The sequence below is a fragment of the Chenopodium quinoa genome, unplaced genomic scaffold (genome assembly GCF_001683475.1).
Source record: "Chenopodium quinoa cultivar QQ74 unplaced genomic scaffold, ASM168347v1, whole genome shotgun sequence".
Taxonomy (NCBI): Eukaryota; Viridiplantae; Streptophyta; class Magnoliopsida; order Caryophyllales; family Amaranthaceae; genus Chenopodium; species Chenopodium quinoa.
This window is the reverse complement of record NW_018742651.1, coordinates 2,145,374-2,167,832: the sequence shown is the minus strand read 5'-3', so window position 1 is coordinate 2,167,832 and position 22,459 is coordinate 2,145,374. Positions and strand designations below refer to the sequence as shown.

The window sequence follows — 22,459 nt, the reverse complement described above, 5'->3', positions numbered from 1 at the left end:
AGGTCCTCTTCTTTATCAAACAAGATTTGCAACTCATTAAACATTTTCTTCTGAAGATGAGGTCTAAACTTTAGTTTCTTTATTCTTTTCTTGGTTACTAGTAGGTTTTTTATAAAGTGATACAGTAAACTTTTTATTTTATCTAAATTTTGAAAAGGATATTTATATTTATACGAGATAATTTTTTCTTTATTAGGTGATACTTCTTTAATAGATTGATGTCTTACTTCGTTTGTTAAAACAAGTTGTACTTGTTTAACTTGTTCTTTTAGGTCACTTACTTTTTTTTTATTAATATCGATTGTTGTTATTGATATTTTGCTTTCAATATTAATAAAACGAGCATGTATGTCATCAACCTCTGATCTTAATTCGCCAATTTGACCTACTATATAATTAAGGACTGGACCAAAATTACCAGTATTTTCATAAATATTATAATAATGCTTAAAATCAGGTTTCTTATACTCAATAGAAGGCCTAGTATTCTCCAATTTTACTTAATAATTAACAACTTAGTTAACTTTTAACTGTATGGCTCTGATACCAATTCTCCCAGCTTTACAATTTCTAATTTACAATAACAATATTGTCTTCCTTAATAACATATTTCACTTATGCGATAACATGATACAAATATAACACTTTATTTCTGATACAAACACTTAATCTTTTAATATAGAAGTATTACTTAAAAGAGCAAAATGACACCTCGAAAACAATATTAAAGAAACATATAATAGTATTAAATTTATTATAACAAGCTCAAACTTAAAATAATAGTATTAAAATAATAAATGACGTTTTTCAAACCCTTGGAGAAAAAAAATCAACATAGGTATGGACTTTTTTTGTCCCTACCTGGTAATGGGCTATACTTACACGGAAAATGTCTTCCTTTAAAAGGAAGGAATGTTATTTTTTTTCCCCTTCCTTCTCCTAACATCCCTTGCCTATCCTCCCAAACTCCCACCATTGATTCATTTCCACTCCTGTTTTCATCTTCTACAATTTTCTTACAATTCAAAAAGTTCGTTTTCTCCAATAGTATTTTTCCTTGATTCATATTTTCTGAAGTATGGGAAGTCATTTTCCATAAATCACTTTCCGTCAATAGGCAAACAAACTACGGAATACATTTTTATAATTGGTTGAATAGTAATACTAGAATCCCCTAAACTCAAAGCAAGAAAGAAAGGGAAAAAAAAACTTTTTTTGTGTATTTTCTTTTTTTAGGTCTTCTTTAAAAAAATAAAAAAATAAAAAAATCCCCTAAACTCATTATATTATCTACTTGTGTGTTATTGCAAAAGGATAGGAATCTACACCTTAAATAAAATAAAAATTATTTCCAAAAAACAAAAATCCAACCCTGAACACAAATACAGTAGTCAAAATTTAATAAATGTTTGCAAAATCACCTCAAATTCATCACCTTGGAGTCCTACTTTACCCACAACCTTGATAAATAGTTCTAAAGTCTAATAGAGTAATAATTATATTTAATACCTCTGTTAAATGTTATGTGCAACTTTGGAATATTTTATGTCTCACAAATAATACTCCAAAGTTGCACATAACATTTAACAGAGGTAGTATTAGGAACATTTGTCAAAAATAAGCCGACCTTTGTCCAACTAGCTCAAAATAAGTAAACTTTTTGATTAATTAAAAATAAGTCGACCTTTCCCTATTATATTCTCAAAACGAGTCATGACATGTTGAATTGTGGGATAACCGGTTGTTTTGGTAAATTATGGCACATGTCATTATGTAGTTGACTCTATTTTTTTAAAAAATTAATTAAGATTTATTTTTGATTAATTATTGAATTTTTTTTTTTTCAATTAACAAGAATATCAAATTTAAAAAAATTTTAAAAAAAAAAACCTAAAATAGAAATCCCAGCCAAGCCACCCTCCCCACCAGCTCCCCAGCCACCGACGCTGGCTGGAGCGGCCAAGATTGGAGATCACCCCTGCCCGGCGACTCACTTTCCCTCACCCACGACGCCCCCATCTGTCCTTTTCCCCTTTCCCGTTTCCCCAAACCCCGACATCCACCCCTCTTTCTCACCTCTTTCACTCTCTAGTTCGCCGGGAAATCACCACATAAAGTTTGGTGATGAAGTCGTTCATTGAGTCTCACCGAAATTCAATTTATGTAAATTTCTTCCGCTGGCTTATTCTCCGTTCCAATTCTCAGCGGTTCCGACAGCTTCAACGAGGTCAACTGGGTTGGTTTTGGGATTGCTTTAAGGTTTGGGGGCGGCGGTAATTGGCTGGGGATGGAGGGGGTCGACATAGGATTGATGGACAAGGGAGGAAGGTTGTTTCCGCCGATAGGGGGACACAGGGGAGGTCCTATTGTCGAGGTAGGGGTGGGGGAAGCAAGAAAAGGGAAAGGAATTAGCAGATAGGGTGTGCTTGTGTGGGGGAGGGGGGTGGCTGGGATTTTTAATTTTTTTTATTTAATGTAATTATAATTAACATTTAATAAATAGTTTTAATTAAAAAATTAACTTGTTTAGTAGGTTATAGGTCATTGGACCTATTAAAAGAAAATACCTTTAAACCTCAACTTATTTTTAGTTAATTGAAAAGTCGACTTATTTTGAGCTAACCATGTAAAGGTAGGCTTATTCTTGACAAATTTTCCTATTTATTTACATATGTTTTGCAATTTTTGCCAAAAATGGATGATATACATTATTTGCAACTAATATTTTCTTTCCTTTTTAGGTTATCATTTATCTCCATCTCTCTCCTCATCACATGCATTTATATTTTCTCTCTCTTACACTCACAAACAAATTTTGGCTAGGAGTCCCCACACCCTTCAAAGTTGCAAAAAATGTGAAAAAGAGATTATTTCATTTCATTCCATTTATTCCAATACAACTATCACCCCTGCATCTACATGCCAATATATAAGCACAGCATGAACACAACAAGTACTGAAGTACACCACGTTTTGAACATCAATCATTTTTGAGCATCATCAATAATTGACGCACACAGAATGTCAAACACAATATGATGTTATCCTCAATAAAAGCATGTTTATACTAGAAAAAGGTAGTTTCTGATTGTAACATAGGCCTAGCATATGAATGACCTAAAGTTAGGTTTACCATGCTACTTTTATCACACAACTTTTGATGTCTCAGAATAAAAAAAAAATGGGTGTGAATGAATGATTCGTAATTACGTAGTACAAGTATTTACTTTGGCAGATTAAAGAGGCAAGACTACCAATAGAGGAGAGGCTGAACAGGGATTCCCAAATAATTTAGTAGGCTGCACTACTATAAGCAACCAACGCATTTCAACAATATGTTAAAATTTTACATGTAATCCCAAATGCAAACAATAACCTTTAATTTGTAAGCCAGGGAAAACATTATAAATGGAGATAAAAGAACCGGAAGGAAAAAAGACTAGGTAAAAAAATGGGGAAGGAAAAAAAATTGCCAAAACAGAGTGGATTATCCACCAATGATACTCAAACCATTTTTGTTCTCAAAGCTTTACTATATCAGATGGTGACAACTAACCGAAGTATACTTCCCTACAATCAGCAATTCAAAGATCAGTAACCAAATATACCTCCTGTCTAATCTTCATTGTCATCAGCATGTTCCAACAAGTAGTTAATTGCTAGTTCTTCACTTCGGTCACAAGCTAAAAATGCTTCAATGACTAGTGCTCTATCAAAACCCATTGTCTCCAGCTGGTCAGAAGGAACAATATTAATCAGCATCTGTAACTGCTATGCATAAAGTCAGTATATAAAAGCAAGCATATCCATACCCGTTCAATAGCCTCCTGCTCCTCTTGCGTGACACTAATCGCATGGGGTAGATCCTGCTCAGGCTGGTCAAATATATCCCTACAGAGTGAAATCAACCAAAAGATTTTTATAAAAGCACTATAATTTGGATTAAAAAAAAATGTAAGTAAACAACAGTCTGTTTCTATTCAGTCAAATAGTCAATACAATGCCTCAAAACAAAAGTTGGAAAATAAGCCCCCACATATAATTTGAAGAGGAAAATTTGTACAGCCAATCCAATCAATTAAATGAGCAGCCAGAATTTTGAAGACTGTTCAGATTGTGAGCAAGTGATTATCATAGATATCCTCCGCACAGTTGTTTCCAAACCAATCACACCAGAAGTCCAAAACCATAGGTTCATTTATAAGAAAAACATTAGGCCTCATTCTTTTCAACTGAAAAACTACTCTTTAAACCTATCTGAACTTATTTTAATTGTGAATTGAATTTGGGTAAACCCTAATCTAAAGTTTAGTTTCCTCAAACTAAATTTTTATATTGAAGAAAAAGACCTAAATCTTCTAAAAATTGAAACAAATGGTAGAAAACAAAGAAAGTACTTCAAGCGTGCCCATTTGAACAATTCCGACATCATAAATAGAACAGGGCATAATATTAAAGAATATACTTTGGCAACTTATGATAAGGAATAACTAAAGATAGGCATCAAAAGTCAGTCAGTACTCAGTTGTAGGTATATGCACACCAATAGGCAAAAAAATCAGTACTTTGAAAGATAAATCTGAAACATAACAGTATCAACATGCCTAAATCATCTTTTAGACAAAAGGCTGATAATCAGCGAAAACAAACTCCTACTCACCCTTCAGAGCCATCAAGAGGTTCATTTAAGAGTTGAAGAAACTCAGCATGGTGATCCTGAATCAATCTTAAAAGCTCTGGGTTTTGCTTTCCAAGCTCCTGAAGCATTGGCTGCATTCCAAAACATTACTCCTACTTAATAACAAAGTTCATAAAGATTAACAATTACCCAAATATCCAAATGAAACCGAAATCAAAACCTGTAAAATCTGAGGATTCGTTTGCACCATGTTGCGCAATGCCTGGAACTGTAAAACCAAAAGTCAAAAACATAAGCATGAAGGATAGTACAGAAATTATTCCTATCTTGTCAGCACAAACTGCAAGAAAAAAGCCTTCACCCAAGCAATGCTATATATATATATTACTTCTTATCAAACAGAAATTTGATTCTCATATACATCTGATTACAGATGATGAAGCCACATCATGACTGATTCTGTAAATTATAGGAAGCCCTACTCTTTACAATTTCAAGGCTGCTCCAGGAGTTATAGTTCTTTCTTAAAGATTTACTAGAAAGGATAGCTTGATTGGCTCTTAAAAGAAGAAACTAAGTCGACTTCAATTGCAGACAACCAGAGATTGATCACATATGTCTGTCACATGTTTGTTGCTAAATTCTTAACTTTTTCATGCATCTGAAACCTAAATATGATATGCCCATCCCAAACTGGCATCAGTTAAGTACAAGTATATCACTCTAATTACAGTGTCTCTTCACTTATACAATCTGATATTCTGTCCCATTGCTTTCTACCATTGAGTCTCATGTCATTATGTCATTACTCCTTCTGCAAATTAACTCCTCTCAGTCCCTATCTGCTATTTTAACCCTCCTGACAGTTTGTTAACTCTAAATTTGCAACAGATTACATGGTCACAAGTTTTACTAAAAATTTAAGTGATAAATCTTCTATGGGCCGATACAGCTTGAGCTATGGACCAGTAGCACTTCTGGACTCATTGATCCCTCCCCAACAGAAGTATCCATCTACCATGGCTACCAGAATATTCCCTAATTTTCGAAGATCATATAATGAGCACCTCTGAGATCTGATTCCTTATACCCACTTCAAGTACAAGGTTTTTGCACAAATGTCTCAGAAATGCAAATTAACAATGCAAGCATGTCATTTTAGATGGAATGAAAAAGTATAAAGTGAAAGGGAAAAAAAAAAAAAAAAAAAAAAAAAAAAAAAAAAAAGAATCACACCTGCTGATTGTTTCTGAGGAAATCAAGTGATCCTAAGCCACCAGCAGCCGCATCAGAGAGTGACTCCTAGTCATTTCCCTCGTAAGATTAGAAAAGGATACAAAGTTTTGCAAAGATGTACAAATCAAGAATTAATTCTACCTGTGGAAACATATTTAGAGGAGAAGCATTTGGTGCCCCAGAAACAGGATCCGTCCCGCTTTCTGTTGCAGTGTTCCCCAGATCTGCTGGAAGCTGTGGCACTGGCTCAACAATTTCTGCGGTGTGTGGAATTTCCTATGTACAGAAAAGTGGAACATATTAATGCAAGATAAATCCAAACAAATACTCCCTCTGTTTTACTGTCTACTCAGTTACTGTAGCAATAGAAACCAAGGAAAATTGAACTACTTTTGCTTTCATTAGGAGAGAGATAGAGAGTAAGGGATTTATATAATACAGTCGGGACCCACAAAGTGGGTTTGTAGTTAAGAAAAAATGAATAAAAAGTTGCCATAAAAGGAATAAAGTAAAAGTGAGTAGAACTTGGAAAAATGGAAGAAAACAGAAAGTGAGTAGAACTTAGGAAAACGAAGGGAGTAAAACACTAGACCATTTGAAAATTTTGAACTCACAGAATACAAATAATCTATAGCCCGTTCAGGATTGTTGTAAGCGGCCCTAAGAGCACGGATAACTGTATCTCTATCCCAACCGCCGCCGCCAATATCCATAATTTGCTGTATGGTCTGCTCCAGATTATTGCCGGCACTTAAATTAGAAGCCGCCTGATCATAGGTATCAGTGGGTGCACTACAAAAGGAAATCAAGAGTTTTAGACTGAAAGAAAATACACAAAATAAATAACCAGGCTACTACCTGAAATAGTCACAGAAAAACTAGCAATTCACTTGTTTCAAATACACACCCAACTAGAAACATACTACCTCCATTCTTTTTAATTGCAACGTTTGAAATTTTAGACTATTCACACACACTTCTTTGATCATATTATATGTTGGAAAAATCAGTCATGCGGAATTTTGTTAGCTTTATCTCAAAGTACTTTCAAAATATCAACTTTTTATAAATTTGAATAAAATATAATTGAGGATATTAATGTTATAAAATATGCATTGGCAAGCGTAATCCCCCAACATTACGATTATAAAAGAATGGAGGGAGTATAAACTAGAGAAAGCAGAGATGTTTTAGCCAAGTTTAACTGATTCTATACTTCTTTTTATTGCCATTAGATGTTCTAGGGATGACATTCTTCCTAAGGTCAAAAAGTGGGTGAAACAGTTAAATCTGAATTTATTTCCTAACATCCATGGCCACTTTGTGTTTCACAATATAAAATCAATAACTCAGAACAGTAAACCATCATTTCAATTAATTAGGAAGCATTTGAGACCAAGATACCTCAAGATATATGCTTTAGAGTGAGCTTCTTGAAAGATGGAGCACTAATTCACAGAAAAACAAAATAATTCGTAGAGAGGGTTTACAAGGATCCCTCGCGACAGGAATAGGAAGAATCTATGGACAACCTAGCACAGCTACTTTGATATTGTTTCAAATGTCACATTGATATGACATGCGAAGAATATGGGAATACTAGAGTAAGGTCATTTAAGATTTGTAGACACACTACAAGGGATCAACCAATTACACAATCTAGGTTCTGGAAAAACAACATCAAAACGATCAAGCTATCTTTACTCATGCACAAAACCAGAATAAAACAGAAGAGTTATAAACTGGTCAAATGCAACACCTAAATGCATGCTGACTAACTGTCCTCAAGAATGCACAAAAGGGACATTAACACTTCAGAAATTACCATGAACCCTATTTTTCCAATGAATTAAAGCATAAGTAGTACCGAAGAAAGTCTGGCTTGCCAGCAGGAATCTCCCCCCAATCTCTTCTAGGCCTGGACTGTATTATTAAGAATGCAAACTTGAACACAATCCATCTTCACTGTTATCTAGGTGACTAGGCCCTTTACCAGAGCTATTCCCATCATAAACCATTATAAACTTTCTTTATGCCTCCACAATACCCAGAAGAAAATTTCATTTACATGTTGAAAGAGTCACTGTATAGAACTGAAGTTAATCATGAAGAAGACAATTGTCAGAACAAAAAAAGAGGATCCTTATTAGTTGAGAACTTCTGCTACTTAATCTAATGAGCACCGTGACCTTGATTTCTCTTCTACTGGTCTTTGGATATTGAAGACTGCCTACAACTTTTTTCCTTGGAAGCATGCAATCAGAAAAATTCTAGCAGCAAAAATCCTCAAGCTTTTTCCCCGGCAACTGATAAAAATGTGTCAAAGTAGGATGAATCCATTGATCACCTCTTGCAGTTACGTAAATGGACAGAAACGCTACAAATATTATCTTTACATTTGCTTGGGATGAAATAACTCCACCTGTTAGTGATTTTCATAACCATTACCAGTCCCTCTGATAAAGTGGGGTTGTGATAGATAGTTGACAGCCCATGTAAAAATGTTATGTTATCATGCAAAGTCCCCATGACTAAAGATAATTTTTTCACAGGGGTACTTCCTAATCAGCAACATTGCGACGCACTCACTTCATAGACATGGGTGCAGTAAAAACAATGCTAAGGTTGCTAGATCATCATCTGCATGACACATTGTCGCCATGGCTTCTAGGATATAGAATAGTAAGACACACATACCCAAAAAAAAAAAAAAAAAAAAAAAAAAAAAAAAAAAAAGAGGTAGAAGTAATAATCTTATGTCACGACGAAGCAAATGGTTAGAAGAATTGGCTAGATCTACCATAACTGTGGGGTACAAGATTCGCAATATAAGCCAACGAAGGAGCCAGAATGATGTCGGCATCATTGTGAATAATCTTACCAACAATGTGGTGAAGGTTTCAAAATTAATGAAAGAATGAAGATAGTATAGGTTAAATGCGGCATGAAAACTACTAAATTCAAATCCTATACACCTCACGTCATCTTTGAGCAAAAGTTGAAAACGAGCTTCAACGCGAATGGCAATTCTAAAAGGAAGATATTCATTAGTCTGATAGGGCTTGTAAAGGCAACCAGCTCTAATTAGAAGAAAAGGAAATGGTTAGAAGAGAAGGTTAGAACTAACATACATGTAAGGTACAAGATGTGAGATTGAGGCCAACAGAGGAACCAGAATAAAGTTGGCATTATTGTGGCTGGTCTCACCAACAATCTGGTGAAGGTTCCAAAATTAATGAAAGAGTTAAGATAGTATAGGTTAAATGTTGGAATGAAACTATTGACTTCAAAGCCTATGCACCTAATATCATCTTTGAGGAGCGCAGTTAAAAAGAGCTTCAATGAGGAAGGTATTTCTCAAAGAGGGATACTTATTAGAGAAAATCTGAATGGGCCTGTAAAGGCAATTATCTCTAGATTTGCAAATGCAAATAGAGCATTTGATAATGAATGTAGTCACGAGGCACTGAGGCAGGGGAGACTGAATTTGAATTTGAATTTGAATTTGAATTTGAATTTGAATTTGCCATGGTATATATAACTTGATCTTATCCAACCCAGGATTACAAATTGTAAACTTCACTTGATTTGAATTGATCTTACCGAATCCATTAGACTTCCTGAAGGAGCAGTTACACTAACAGTAAGGCCATACCAAATGCGAGAGTGGCTACAGAGAGCAAGGTGTTGGTTCTTACGCACACATGGACTCAAGAAGAAGAACAAAATCTTCCTGAAGTAAAGTGCATTTATGATTAAAGAAAATGGCTTAAATTGTAAAGCTAAAGACATGCTTATGCATGGTGAACAAGGATGAAGAAAGCATAGATTACTTAAGGGAGAGAAATTGGCTTGATTTTTCTATTTTGGATGTTCCAGGCATAGGTGCAAGACTTAGAAGACAATTGCAGACTTGCCATGTCTGGATCTTGTTAATTGGACTATACATGAGCCACCAAGGCATAATTGCTTTTTTCCCCTTATTCTCCTTTTATGAATGTACATTGGTGACCCCCCTCTCTGTCTTTTGTTTTTATTCTTTAGCATAGTAACCCAACAAATTCCGTAGACTTGTCAATGAAATCATAACAAATACTTCAACAGGCTCTTGGTTAATATAAAATCACTAATCCCCAATCTGAAAAAGTAAGCAGAAATGTCCTCATGCTAAATGTTACTATGCCTCTTCAATCACTAACAGTAATTGAATTCAAAAAATTAAGCCAAAGCTGCATAAAACCAGCAAATTTCCTACTTGATGCTATTGTGAATCTTGAACCCTTCAGATGATAGTACAATAAAAAAAAGACTTCTCTTCTATCAGTCTCGCAAATTGTTCAGCAGCTATGTTTTACAATACTTGCTTGACAAGCAGTATACACACATATTGGTTCACATATTTCAATTTTAGGTTGAGCTTTGAAAAGAAATTGAATAACTAGTAAATCAAATCTAGTAGATAACTAGTAATTACAACTATTTCTTGTGGATCTATACTATTAATCTATCTTCACAAGCCATTCATAGGCTATACACTTGTGCCCTAGTGGCCACCAAAAAAAAATAAAGCAACAATACTATTTCAAGCACAAATTGTAAAAGTGAATTAAATTTCACATACTTGGAATTTTGAGCATTTGAATCAGTTGCACCCTTTGAGTCCCTGCAGCAATTAAACAAAAAGATGAACTATGAGAAATTAATCTGATATAGCACAAATCATGATTCTATTGAATCTTACATCTGTACTTCGGGTGGGGCAGCAGCAGCCGTAGTGCTAGGTGCAGGACTAGGACTAGGACTAGGAGCAGGATTAGGATTAGGTGTAGGCTGTACGGACTGTAGCAAGACAGACATAAGAGTTAATAATGACTAAGAAACCACAGAGTAGTTATTAAGTGGGAGACCAACACTACCTGGGCACTTGAAGTTCCTCCCGCACTTAATGTTTTGCTCTGCAAGATAGTAATAAAATAAATGAAATAAAACAAAGCAAAAGTGAAAAGTAGAATTATCAAAAGACGGAGAAGAATCTAACATTAAAGAAAAAGGAAACACAGTACAGAAGCACCCAGTAACAAGGCACTCTCCGAACTACCACAAAATTTAATTTATTTAGCAAAAGACTTGTATTGCAACTTCTGGCATGTCGAACACACTTTGAAACATATCCAACCATACTATGGCTTCAAGCCCAAAAGACCCCACATAGTTTAGATCAAACAAGATCATATTCAGGACGTTATTATAAACTCCTTAATATTTTGTAAGCTCCTTACAATAACTTCCTAAATACCATAAGGTCCATAACTTCCACTACAAGCCATCAACAAGAAAAATCAATGTGGAAAAATAATTTCCAAAAACGTCTAATAGCTTTCTTACGAGAACTCGGAAAAAGATACTGAAAATTAATAACCTTATTCAAACATGCACAAAACAAAAAAAGATGAAAATTTTGGCTAAATCAAAACACAGCAAAATATTTTTGAGTTGTGCTCCATTTACGATTCATTTCTTATTAAGTAGATAAAATCATGAAAAAGCCTGGAACAGATATGATTTTCCCAAGCACTATTATATAGCTTGAGTAGCAGCTCGGGACAAACTGAGAACAAGGAAGAAATTTCAGAAGCTTGGAATCTGTGAAAGTGAGCTGTGTGTTATGCAATGATGGGAAGGAGAGCACAGCACACCTTCCGTTTAGATGCCCCTACAGTAAAGCTTGCAATGCAGAAGATCAGATTCAATAATAATGACAGTTTTGTTTCTCAAGCAGGAAAAGGTGGAACAGAATTCGTCAATCCAAAAGGAAGATAGGAACGATGTTGGATAGTCTGGCTGCTTTGGTATATCATATTAAGTTTGTCAGGAATTATGCTTTTAGAAACAGAGCTGTAATGACACCTACTGTGGTGATTTCAACCACCCATCAAGCATGAGGTGTATTTGAGGATTTAGATTCTGATTAATGACAGATGGACAGCAACTCTTGTTTTAATGTTATCAAGAGTATGACGTAACGCTAGTGTACTCTTGTGTATAAGGATGCTAGTGTAGTTGGATGGGACGCCTAGTGTGGTCAAGCAGTATGAACTCATTTTTAACAATATAATTGTTTTTTTACCCCCCTTCCCCCAGCCCCACCCACCCCAAAGAGGGGGGGGGGAGGAGAATATGAAAAAAGAAAAAGAAACTTCATTGCAGAGGGACCAAAACCTGAATCATCGAGAGTTCAGGTTACATTTTTAATGATGTGGATATTCAGATTCAGACAAATGTCTGAGATTGATCCGACTAAATTTAAGAATAATTAATGAGAGTTATCTTAAGAAGGCAAACATTTGCAAGTACTTTGAGCTTGTGGCATCATCTAAAATTTGAATGTATACTATTTGTTACATTGCTTCGAGGTTTCCACAATGTCTCAATGTTAGAGAAATAGTAAAAAGGAGAGCAAGAGGGAAAAAGAAACAGCAGACATCTAATACTCCTTGCTACTCTGTACTTACAACCTCTTGAACAATGTAAATTCTCTAGCTAGCCTTCACAGGTTAGTGCTAAAGTTGCATATTTCTGACCTCAAAATTTACAACAGTGGGCTGAAGAGTAATGATGTTATTATCATTGAAAAAATAAAAAATAAAAAAAAAACATAGAAAATGAATATAATTTAGTGAAGTGAGAATTACCTTGCTGAGCATGACCACAAGGAAGCCATCTTCAGAAACCTTATTCTCTGCCAAGGTTGTTTCATTTTTCAAGACTTTCCCATTATGAATTAGTAACTGCTGCCCACAGGGATAATTATCTTTCCCTTGCACATCTTCAATATTTTTCTTCACCGCCATAATCTTCAGACCAATGCAAATGTAAACAGATGAGATGCATTTCAAAGAATACTTTGTGAGCTACATTTATTATTGAACAAACATGTGCAAAATACCATAATTTTTTTTTTTAATATCCAATGATAAAACATACACTCTCAAAAGAAGTTGCATTTACTTCCTATGATCTAAAGGGAATGCATCACTGTCTTTTCAGTCTCTAAAAGTCGCCATTTTGACCATATATATATTTATGATTACAAATTATTAAAAAGCATAAAAGTAATATTTACAATAATAAGAATGAAAACATGAACAAGATCCCAACCGAAATAATCTTTTCATACATTTAGTGAAAATTTGCAATCAAACGTTAAGAAGTCTAACCTTAATAAAGAAAGTGTTGCTCTTATTCATGAATGGAATAAGTACAAAATCTTTTATTACAAAAAAGTAAAGTATGGCCTATTGAAGAGCAACAAAGGTAAAACTAAGGCATTATAGGAATCAATATAATTAGTCCCAACTTTGTTTGAATTATACATATTTGGTCTGAAATTGTCTTCATGTGGAAGTGTAACAGAAAATACTCTCTCCGTCCTTCAATAATTTTCCTCTATATTACTTTGGTCAATCTCCAAATAATTGTCTTGTTACCTTCAATGGAAAACTTAACTTACCCAACTCATCTACCCCTCTTGTAATATGGCCCCCCCCCCCCTCTATCTTACTCTCATTCTCTCTCTTCCTATCTAATGTAAAGTAAGACCCTCCACAAACTTTTTTTCCCTCAATCCAAATTCTTATTCTTATATTTCCACTATCTACCTAAAAAGCCTATACTTTCCTACTATATACTCTGAATATCATGGCCAAGCCTAAGAAGACAATAATTTAACGATGAAGGGAGTAATAATTTTGTTTGAAACTGTTTGACAAAACTTATTTCAACTTAACTTATTGAACTATATCTCTTAGACAAGTCAAATAAGTAGAAAATAACAAGGCCTAATTCACCAATATCTAAAATCCTTGTACCAAACAAAATGCTGATGTAATGGAAAACACAATGCTTTATAATGAGGGGAAAAATTATTTAAGACCAATTGCTATTCATCCATTTCTGCAGACCATTATCACTTCAACATTTCACAACCCCAACTTTGAAGATTGAAGTTTTGTGAATGATTAAAATCCCTCTTATTCATCGCTATTACCTTCACTCATTCCATCAGCCTGCTTAGTGTACTGAGGCACAATAACATATGCAACCCAGCTGTCAATATACTGAGATATGTAATAAAATCCTACAGTAATTCCTAAATACTCTTTCCCAACCACTCACATCTTGAGAATTAAACCACATGCCAAAATCTGCAATCTTTATCTAACAGGCAATGAGCATTACATCCTGTACTATGTTTCTCATAATCTCAATTAATTTGTAAAAAACTTCAAGGTCATGTTTCTCCATTCTAAAACATGAGCAAATACTAATAGTAGAGCTCTTAAGGAACTCAGGGGCACTACTATACTACTTCATCTGCATATACGCATTTTAATTATTTTAAATTTCTACAAACCCATGATAACATTAAATTTCCAATGATCTCTCATTCACCAATCGAAAAATTTCTTGGTACTATACCTGCCTTCTAGGCTTCTAGCTAAATTACACAAATATTAGTTTTCATAGCCACCTAATAAAAGTAGGCATATTTTTTTTTTTTTGAAAACTTGTAACTTTGACCTTGCCTTTTTCCATGCTTTGGATTTCCAAATCAGCAACTATTAGTAAATTTGACAATCAAGAAGCTCTTTCCCAAGTATGCCAAAGAATTTTTTTTCCATATCCTAACAAAGTAATAAGCATCACAGCCAACATTATATTTTTGTAGAATAACCATAATACAAAAATACCATACAAACTATTTTAGAACAAGTTATCTTCGCATCATAGATAACTAAAACGAAAAGTTGTAATCACTTTTACCAATCAATTTATAAGTACTTAAAGCCATAAGGTGATACAAGACGACACTAAAAGGTTCCTAATACCCATTTAAACGTTTTTAGAAAAGAAGTAGCATTTTAAACTCTAACCCAAATTCAGAATGATCCGAAATCATCCTGTTCATGCTATAGACAATACTATCCCCATTTATAAAATGAAGTCATCTAGAAAATCTTACTCATGATTCAATGAACTAGCAAACTGAGAAAGTTACAAGCATTTAAAACTCATAACCCATGATAAAATGAAAATTCTATGTCACTAACCTGTTATTATAAAACTCATTCAACTACAAAAATCTAAGCTATATTTAATGAAAATCTATTTAGTATGCTGACATATGATGTATACACTATATGGAATCAATGCATAAAAAATTATATTAAACACTCAGTTGCATAACATCCATCCATATACCCAATAAAAAAAAAGTACATTAACGAAATAAAGGAGAATGATAGATACTAACAGTGTCATTGGGCAGAACTCGAATCTCAAAATGGCTTCCTTTCAGAGTCTTGACAGTCAACTTCATTTTCAGAAACTTTGAATAGAGAGGGGAGTGGAGGAGAGTGTAACACTCCCAATTATCTAACAAAAAAATATTAAAAGTCAAGGGAGGTAAAAAGGTGTAACAAAGCTCAACCTGATTACGGAGCACAATTGCCATGATTTTAAAAACAAAAGCAAGACTAGAGCGAGAAGTAAAAACCTACTAGTCACTCTTAAATAGCCAAACAATGACCACGGCACTCACACGATCTTCTAGATACCCACCTGTAACCAAGAACAGTAAAGACTGTTTTACACCACAACATACAAAATCGGGGGAATCTGATACATTTACCCCACCCTAATAGAAATAAATATATTTTTAACATCATAACAAATATTATGTTGCCTCTGACTGAATTCAATTTCCAGCCAACAATACCAAATCTCAAACTAAATCTTTAGTGAAAACTCTTTCTGAATAGAAGGAAGTAAAATAAAATAAGTACGAACATCACTATCTATAACTTTCATGACCAGACAAACACCAAAAACAACATTTAATGATTCAAATCAATAACACAGTTGATCCTCTTAATCATTAAAATAGCCGTAAATTCACCGATCCCAATCACCAAACAATAGTCTGGAAACACTACCAAAAAAAAACTACACCAAGGAAAGGGAGCAGTCCAGATTATAATTTAATAAATAACCAACAGTTCATCACTGTGGAACATTTCATCGCAAAAGCTACTAACTTCAAAAAAAATTCCATTTAGCACTTTCCCATTTTGATCAATGTCCTAACTAGATTGCCAAATCATCAAATTCTCACAAAAACCAAAAGTAATACAGTTAGCTTGTCTTTGATAATCTAAGCTTATTTTAGGCGCTGTAAAGAAGTAACGCAATATCACGCATCTCCTCATCAATTACACACTTGGGTATGAGATTTAAACCCCAAAAGGGAACCTTATAAATTTGGGGCAATTACAAACATCAACTGTAAACCAACGCCAAGGCTCATCAATATCTTCATATACCTCAATAGCTAACAATACATAGTCCCTCTTGACAATTAACAAAATTCGGCAATCCTTTTTAATTTTATCACCCAAGCATAATTATATTTGGGGCATCATGTCAAAAAATCTAAGCCTAAGCATTCCCTTATTGTGACCATCATTATAAACACATCCATCTTGATTTCACTTAATCAAGAATTAATAGATACCATATGTGTTCACACCAAGTACTCATATTTAACAATTTCCGGCCAAAACAAGATTTGTCTAGTGTACTAAATATGACCCTAACAAGCACAATGGTGGAAACATCAAATCTACTTATGAAGCCCAAAAAATCAATAACTACATAAAATAATATCAGCATACTCAGTAATAGATAAGATAACAAATTACTAACCACAATTTCATAATTATTCAAGCATAGTGAACGTGCCAAAAGCATGAAAATTATTACTTTGCACACGTAAGAAATTGTGACGCAGGCACATCTATATTCATACTGAGTTACGGCAATAGGGGCACAAACAATATTAATAGGGTTTTACTGTGTTAAACCTTCAAGCCGAGCCCGAATAAAATAGGATTAGAGTCGACTCGAGCAAGATAGAAATCATGAAATCTAGACAAACAACCTCAAAACTCAATCTTGGCTTGGGCAACAGGCTCAAAAATTGTTGGCTTAGATTGTGGGTTCAATTAGGCTTGAAATATGCAACACAATAACAACCAAATTTCACTCAATTATCAAACTAGGTCGATAAATCACATAAAATTCTTCTCTTTTAATAACAAAAACGTAAATTGCATACATCAAAATTACAGCAACAAATGCGCTCATTAGATAAGCAATTACAACCTATAGTTAAATAATCTACATTAGATGAACCCTAATTGAGTATACTAACAATTAATATTAACGATAGTGTGAAACTAAACCCTAGATTGGGAAATTGATATTCGTTGATTTTGAATTATAAAAAAAGGAAAAACTTCTTACCTCAGATACTGCTTCAATGGAGGAGAGAGAGCTCAAAGTACGCTTCAATGGAGAACTCAGAATACGCTTCAATGGAGGAGAGAGAAAGAGAGGTGCAGCGCTAAAGTGAAAAGCTCCAACGAGGCAAAAAAAAAAAAAAAGAAAACATATGAAATTATGAGGTATAGCATCAACCGTGAGATCTAAACGATATCAACGGTCAGAATTCATTCTTGTTTAAATTTGATTTAATTTTAAAGATGTTTTCATTAATCTCATATGATATTTGTCTATACATGTCTAACTAATTTGTAGGGCTATTAAGTGTGGAGTAACATGATTTCAAAAAAAAAAAAAAAAAAAAAAAAGGTGTGTGGAGTAGCATTTCTTTTGCGTCTTAATAATCCCGAATAGCGCGTTTTATGTGCGGCTGGTCACACCGTGGCCGCTTGTAAAAGAACAAAATAATCCTTAAAACACTAATTAAGTAATCTTTGTAAAACTGACCGAATAGCCCATAGTACACTGACGAAATAACTCCTAGAACACTATGAAGTAACCCTGGAACATTGGGCGGGTAACCCCTATAATACTAACGAAGTAACCCCCTATATATGGCATGGTGTGGCCAACCACATATAAGAATTTGTGAATCCTGAAAACTACTAAACATCTTCTTCTTTTATTGAGTAATACAAAACTTGTTTATAATCATTGAAAGTGTAATACAATCTTTCTATTTGGTACCATGCTGCTTACTTTAGCTATTGAATGATCTTTTATGTTGCTTTAGACACCATGCATTAGGAATTCCCCTCGTGCGGAGGATTTCCTAATGTTTTCTTTTTTTCTTACCTTATAAAAAAAGTTACTTTAGACACCTTTTCTTCTCGAGTACATAATCTATACATCACCATTAATCCAAATCTTTTATAATACAATTATAGTTTCCTATAAGTCATCAACTTTTCCAACAATCAAGCTCAATTTGATGGTGCTTCCACTATCAACTCAACTTCAATAAGTTTTATTTATGTGACATATATCACGATCATTACATCACGACATGAAATTTTAATCTTGGAAAATCATAATATAACATTACAGAATTATAACTTTGCATGAAGTATTATAATAGGGTTTTTCATGATTACATGTATAGATATTGAAGGTAGCAACCTTATTCCCATAAAATCGATTAAAGGGCTTTTCTCAATACCTTGGGAAATTGATTTCTTGTACAAAAAAAAAAAGACATCCTTCTCACCAAGTTTAACAACTATTGTTTGAATCACAATTTCTAGCAAAGGAAATAGAACGGTAAATTGGGTTCCAAATGCAAGTGATCTTGTCAGTGATACTGTTTCGGGGTTTTCTGATGTCCTGCGGGAGAGTTACGATTCCGAGATTGGAACCGGACGCCTGTACCTGCAAAACAAACGGATGCTCCAGATGATTGGAGATCCGCCTCCGACGGTCAAGTTAGTACTTGATTAAGGAGTAATTAATGCGGAAATTAAAGTGATTGGGTCTCTCTAGATGAGAGAGTTTAATGTGTGTAATCTGCGTAATCTCCCTTAATGAGGATTAAGGGAGGTATTTATAACCTCGGGAAACGTGCCAATCTAGGTTTAGGTTAACCTTGGGCTGATTGGGCTTCCCACGGAAGTTGAGCCTAGGTGACCGGTTATCCCAGGTGTCATGGGAAGGACACGTGTCGTGTCGTAATTGGTCCAGAGTGGACGGATCATTGCTTGACACGTGGCAGGCTCCTATTGGCCCATGTGACGGACACATGGCGGAATTTGATTGGTCCACTTGTCAGATGGTGATTGGTGGGAAAAATCCCCTAATCATTTCCCCTCACAGGTGGCACGTGACTTGTCATGTGTTACCTGTGACAGGTATCGCCCTGTAACAGGCGACGGCCTGCTACAGGTGTCACTCGGCGAGAGGCCGAGAGATTCTCCCGCCAAAATTTTGTATTTTGGAAGTGACCCTTCGCCTTCTCACTTCGCCTATATAAAGGAGTGTTGACTTCGGTCATTTTCACACTTGAAAACTTTGTGAGAGAACATTCGGACCCCTGAACTTGCTCTGACATTTTGGACCCTTTCTGCCTACCGTCTGCTCTGACAAGCCGACTGCAAAGGATTTTCAGAACTTCATCAATCGTCACTCGTTCAGGTAACCGTCGGTTCTCTTACTCTTAATTTCCTCTTTACTTTATTCTTTTTTGAAATGGCACCACGGAAGCACACGACACGACCTAGGTTAGTGATCAGCCGGTCACCGGGGACGGCTGAATCTAGGACTAGGAGTGCCGCCTGCCCTTTTCTGGACCCATCTTTGCCCTTTATACAAAGTCCGACTGTATCTGTGTCTATGCAGATCATGATGGCCAGAACAAAAAAGACTGTCAGGATCTCAAACTCAGACGGCTCCTCCCACAGGGTGCCGATTAGTGAAACATCTGACCAGGCGCCAGATGTGGAAGTGAAACAAAGCGGCTTGAAAGCCGGCAGTTCTGAGGGAGGAGTCAAAGTGACCCCTTCCCATTTTACAGTTGACAATTCTACATTCTCTCCTGCTCCTTTTAAAGGAGAGGAGGCGGGCCCCTCCGGGAGAGGGGAGGAGTCATCCTCTTCGGACTCGTCAGAGGACGATTCCGAGTCTAGCTCTTCTGGCCATGCTTCTCTGGACACAGAAGAGAAAAACAGTCGCCTGCAAGAGGCAAGGCTTTCTCACGCAGTTGAGAAGGGGGACGATTGGGCGGAGCCATCCGCCTCTCACCGAGAGCAAAATACCCTCTACTACTGCACGGTACCTCGGGGCCGGATCACAACCATGAAAGAGAAAGTGGAGAGCTTTATCGCAAACCACACAATGGGCCCCGGCTTTTTAGTGTTCGTGCCGGATCTAGAAGACACAGTCGTCTGGCCGGCTGGTACCAGTTATGATGGCGCCTGCTTTGGCTACTACGAGGCGGCCATCAAGGCTGGGCTGCGCTTCCCACTACATTCGGCTATTCAGCGGATCTTGGATGGGTATGAGTTGGGGTTATGGCAGTTAGCCCCGAACTCCTGGGTCAACGTACTCGGCTATGTGGCCGGGTGCGAACTGCACGGGGTGGATCCGAACTTCGAGGCTTTCGCCCACATGAACTACCTCAGCCGGACCCCTAAGGCAGGCGGTACCGGCTGGTATCAATTAACGAGCCACAGGGGCTACCTCATGACGAGAGGTAAAGCAAACAAATGGAAGGACTGGCGGAGCACCTTCCTTATCATTGAGAGTTCAGACACAGAGCTGAACAAGCGCTTCAACAGGTGGAACAGGAATCCGCCCCTTCTTGCAGGCGGCCGCAGCATGCCGCCTGTTCCCCCCAAGGATAAGAAAGAGATCCTAGATAAAGGACTCTTCAAAGTAGAGTCGAAGGTGAACTCTACTTCAGGGGTACAAGAGCAAGTACCCCTGCACTGCGTCCTGAGCTTCAAATGGCTCTACGACGAGTACTTTTTGGCCGCTTGTGGCCTCAGCAGACGGTGCTCAAGAGGTAGCCGGCCTGTCGAATACTCTGTTGTTCCATGCATTTCTTGTTATGACTTTTATTAACTTTGCTATTTGTTTTTGCAGCGGACGCCATGAGCAAAATTACCGCCTCCAAGACTGCGGCGGCCATGTTGCGGGCCTCCATCATGCAACAGTCTTCAACCGACTCCCCCAACAAGGGGGCACCCTTGGTGGGCTTCGAACCTTTCACCCTCTTTGTGGAGTTGTGTTTATGCATATACTGACTCTTTTCTTCTTTTTTAGACGGGCGCTCCAAGAGCTTCTTCTTCCCAACAGCCGGACCCCAAGGCCCGGAGGACGACTGTTGCGAGCTCTCCTGGTTCTGCCAGGAAACATGTGGCGACTGAGAAACAGCCGGCCACTTCTTCTAAAACTCCAGCTGGGCCACCTAGAAGTATGAAATTATCCTTGTAAATTTTATACTTGCTCCCTTCTTTACTAGGTCTAATCCGTTTGTTTATGCTTGATGCAGCCGGCCCTCAGGAGCCTGACTTGGTCGAGGTGGCCAAGTCTATGATCAAGGTCGTTCCTCCAGCTGAAAGGGAGGCGGCCAGGGGTGTCGGCACCCTTGACCTAGACGGGATTGCAGGGGTCCTTGCTGAGGTATACTTAGCATATTTTTGAGTATTTGAATTCAAGGACGCCTGTTTTCTTTTTTGTTTGGAAACTGACGCCTGTTCCCTTTTTACTTAGGCCCTGCTCCGAGTGAACGGCCTTCGCAAGCCGCTTGACCGGAAGAACAAAGAGGTAAAGGCTGCAAAAGCTATGGCCGCCTCTGACTGTGATAAGGCAATGTTTCAAATTGCCCAAAATGAAGTTCTGACCATTGATATTCTTTATTATCAGGCGCAGGCTACCGCCGCTATCCGGGCTCAGTTAGAGGCGGCCCAGAAGAGGAATAGCGAGCTGGAGGCGACCATCAACAACCTCAAGGCCGAGCTGAGACCTCTTCGCCAAAAGATGTCCTCATACGAAACCTTGGAGAAATCATTGGCGAGCGTAAAGGTACGCCTGGTGACCCAGGAGAAGAGTCTTACTCAGGAGCTCTCGGAAAAGGCCGAGCAAGAAAAGAAAGAGCTGGTCCGGGAGATGATGGAAGACTCTGCTCAAATCCAGCGCATGACTTGGGGCTGCCTCTTCCCCAATGCCGACTTTGCCTCATGGGAAAAAACGTACCGCTTGTGTTCTGATAGATATAATCAAGAGATCCTGGCGGCTGCTGAGGAAGAGGCGTTGGAGGAGGAGGAGCAGCCGGTAGTGGCGCTTGTGCCGCTTGGGGGTAATGCATCAAAGAAGGATGCAGCTGAAGCCGAGTCCAGCAAGAAGAGTGCTGACCAGGCGGCAGCTGCTAATATTGAAGATCTGCCCCCTTCTTAAGCTTTAGGTCTTCTTTCCACGGCCTGCGTGCCGTTTGTTTGTATTTACCCGGCCAGGGGGCCGGGGCTCTGAATATTTTGCCGGTCTTTAATGACCGGCTTCCTTTTAATGAATATTTTTGTTTTGCTTCAAATTTGTTTAAGTATTGAATATTTTGATATCCAATTGTACATTATGCCGACTGTTTTACATAGCCGATAGTTGCAGACAGGTACAGATAGTTAGTCACGCCGTCTATGCCCCTGGACGACTGGTTGTCTGTTTCCAGGCTAGACGATCAGTCGGCCATTT

At 36.9% G+C, this 22,459-nt stretch overlaps 1 protein-coding gene across 3 annotated transcripts; it reads right to left on the bottom strand.

Moving 5' to 3' along the window:
- Positions 1 to 3,263: 3,263 nt before the first annotated feature.
- On the bottom strand, positions 3,264 to 17,391 carry LOC110722110 (ubiquitin receptor RAD23b-like). 3 transcript variants are annotated; one of them, XM_021901356.1, is made up of 14 exons: positions 17,240 to 17,391; positions 15,432 to 15,496; positions 15,189 to 15,310; positions 12,568 to 12,729; positions 10,792 to 10,830; positions 10,617 to 10,714; positions 10,497 to 10,538; positions 6,490 to 6,667; positions 6,017 to 6,151; positions 5,876 to 5,941; positions 4,860 to 4,907; positions 4,661 to 4,770; positions 3,813 to 3,891; positions 3,264 to 3,732 (listed from the first exon to the last, which is right to left on the bottom strand). In XM_021901356.1, the coding sequence occupies exons 3-14, from the start codon at positions 15,252 to 15,254 to the stop codon at positions 3,616 to 3,618; spliced, it is 1,140 nt and encodes a 379-aa protein (XP_021757048.1). In that variant the 5' UTR covers positions 15,255 to 15,310; positions 15,432 to 15,496; positions 17,240 to 17,391; the 3' UTR covers positions 3,264 to 3,615. The 3 variants fall into 3 exon arrangements, with proteins under 3 accessions (XP_021757048.1, XP_021757047.1, XP_021757049.1); XM_021901355.1 differs by having other exon boundaries at positions 15,436 to 15,496; XM_021901357.1 differs by lacking the exon at positions 15,432 to 15,496 and having other exon boundaries at positions 17,240 to 17,376.
- Positions 17,392 to 22,459: the final 5,068 nt, after the last annotated feature.

Coding starts and splice junctions, on each gene's coding strand:
- LOC110722110 (XM_021901356.1), bottom strand. CDS start 15,254: ATGAAGTTGACTGTCAAGACTCTGAAAGGAAGCCATTTTGAGATTCGA. Junction 12,730..15,188: donor GAGTTCTGCCCAATGACACT/GTTAGTATCTAT, acceptor ATTGGTCTGAAG/ATTATGGCGGTGAAGAAAAA. Junction 10,831..12,567: donor TTGTGGTCATGCTCAGCAAG/GTAATTCTCACT, acceptor ACTATCTTGCAG/AGCAAAACATTAAGTGCGGG.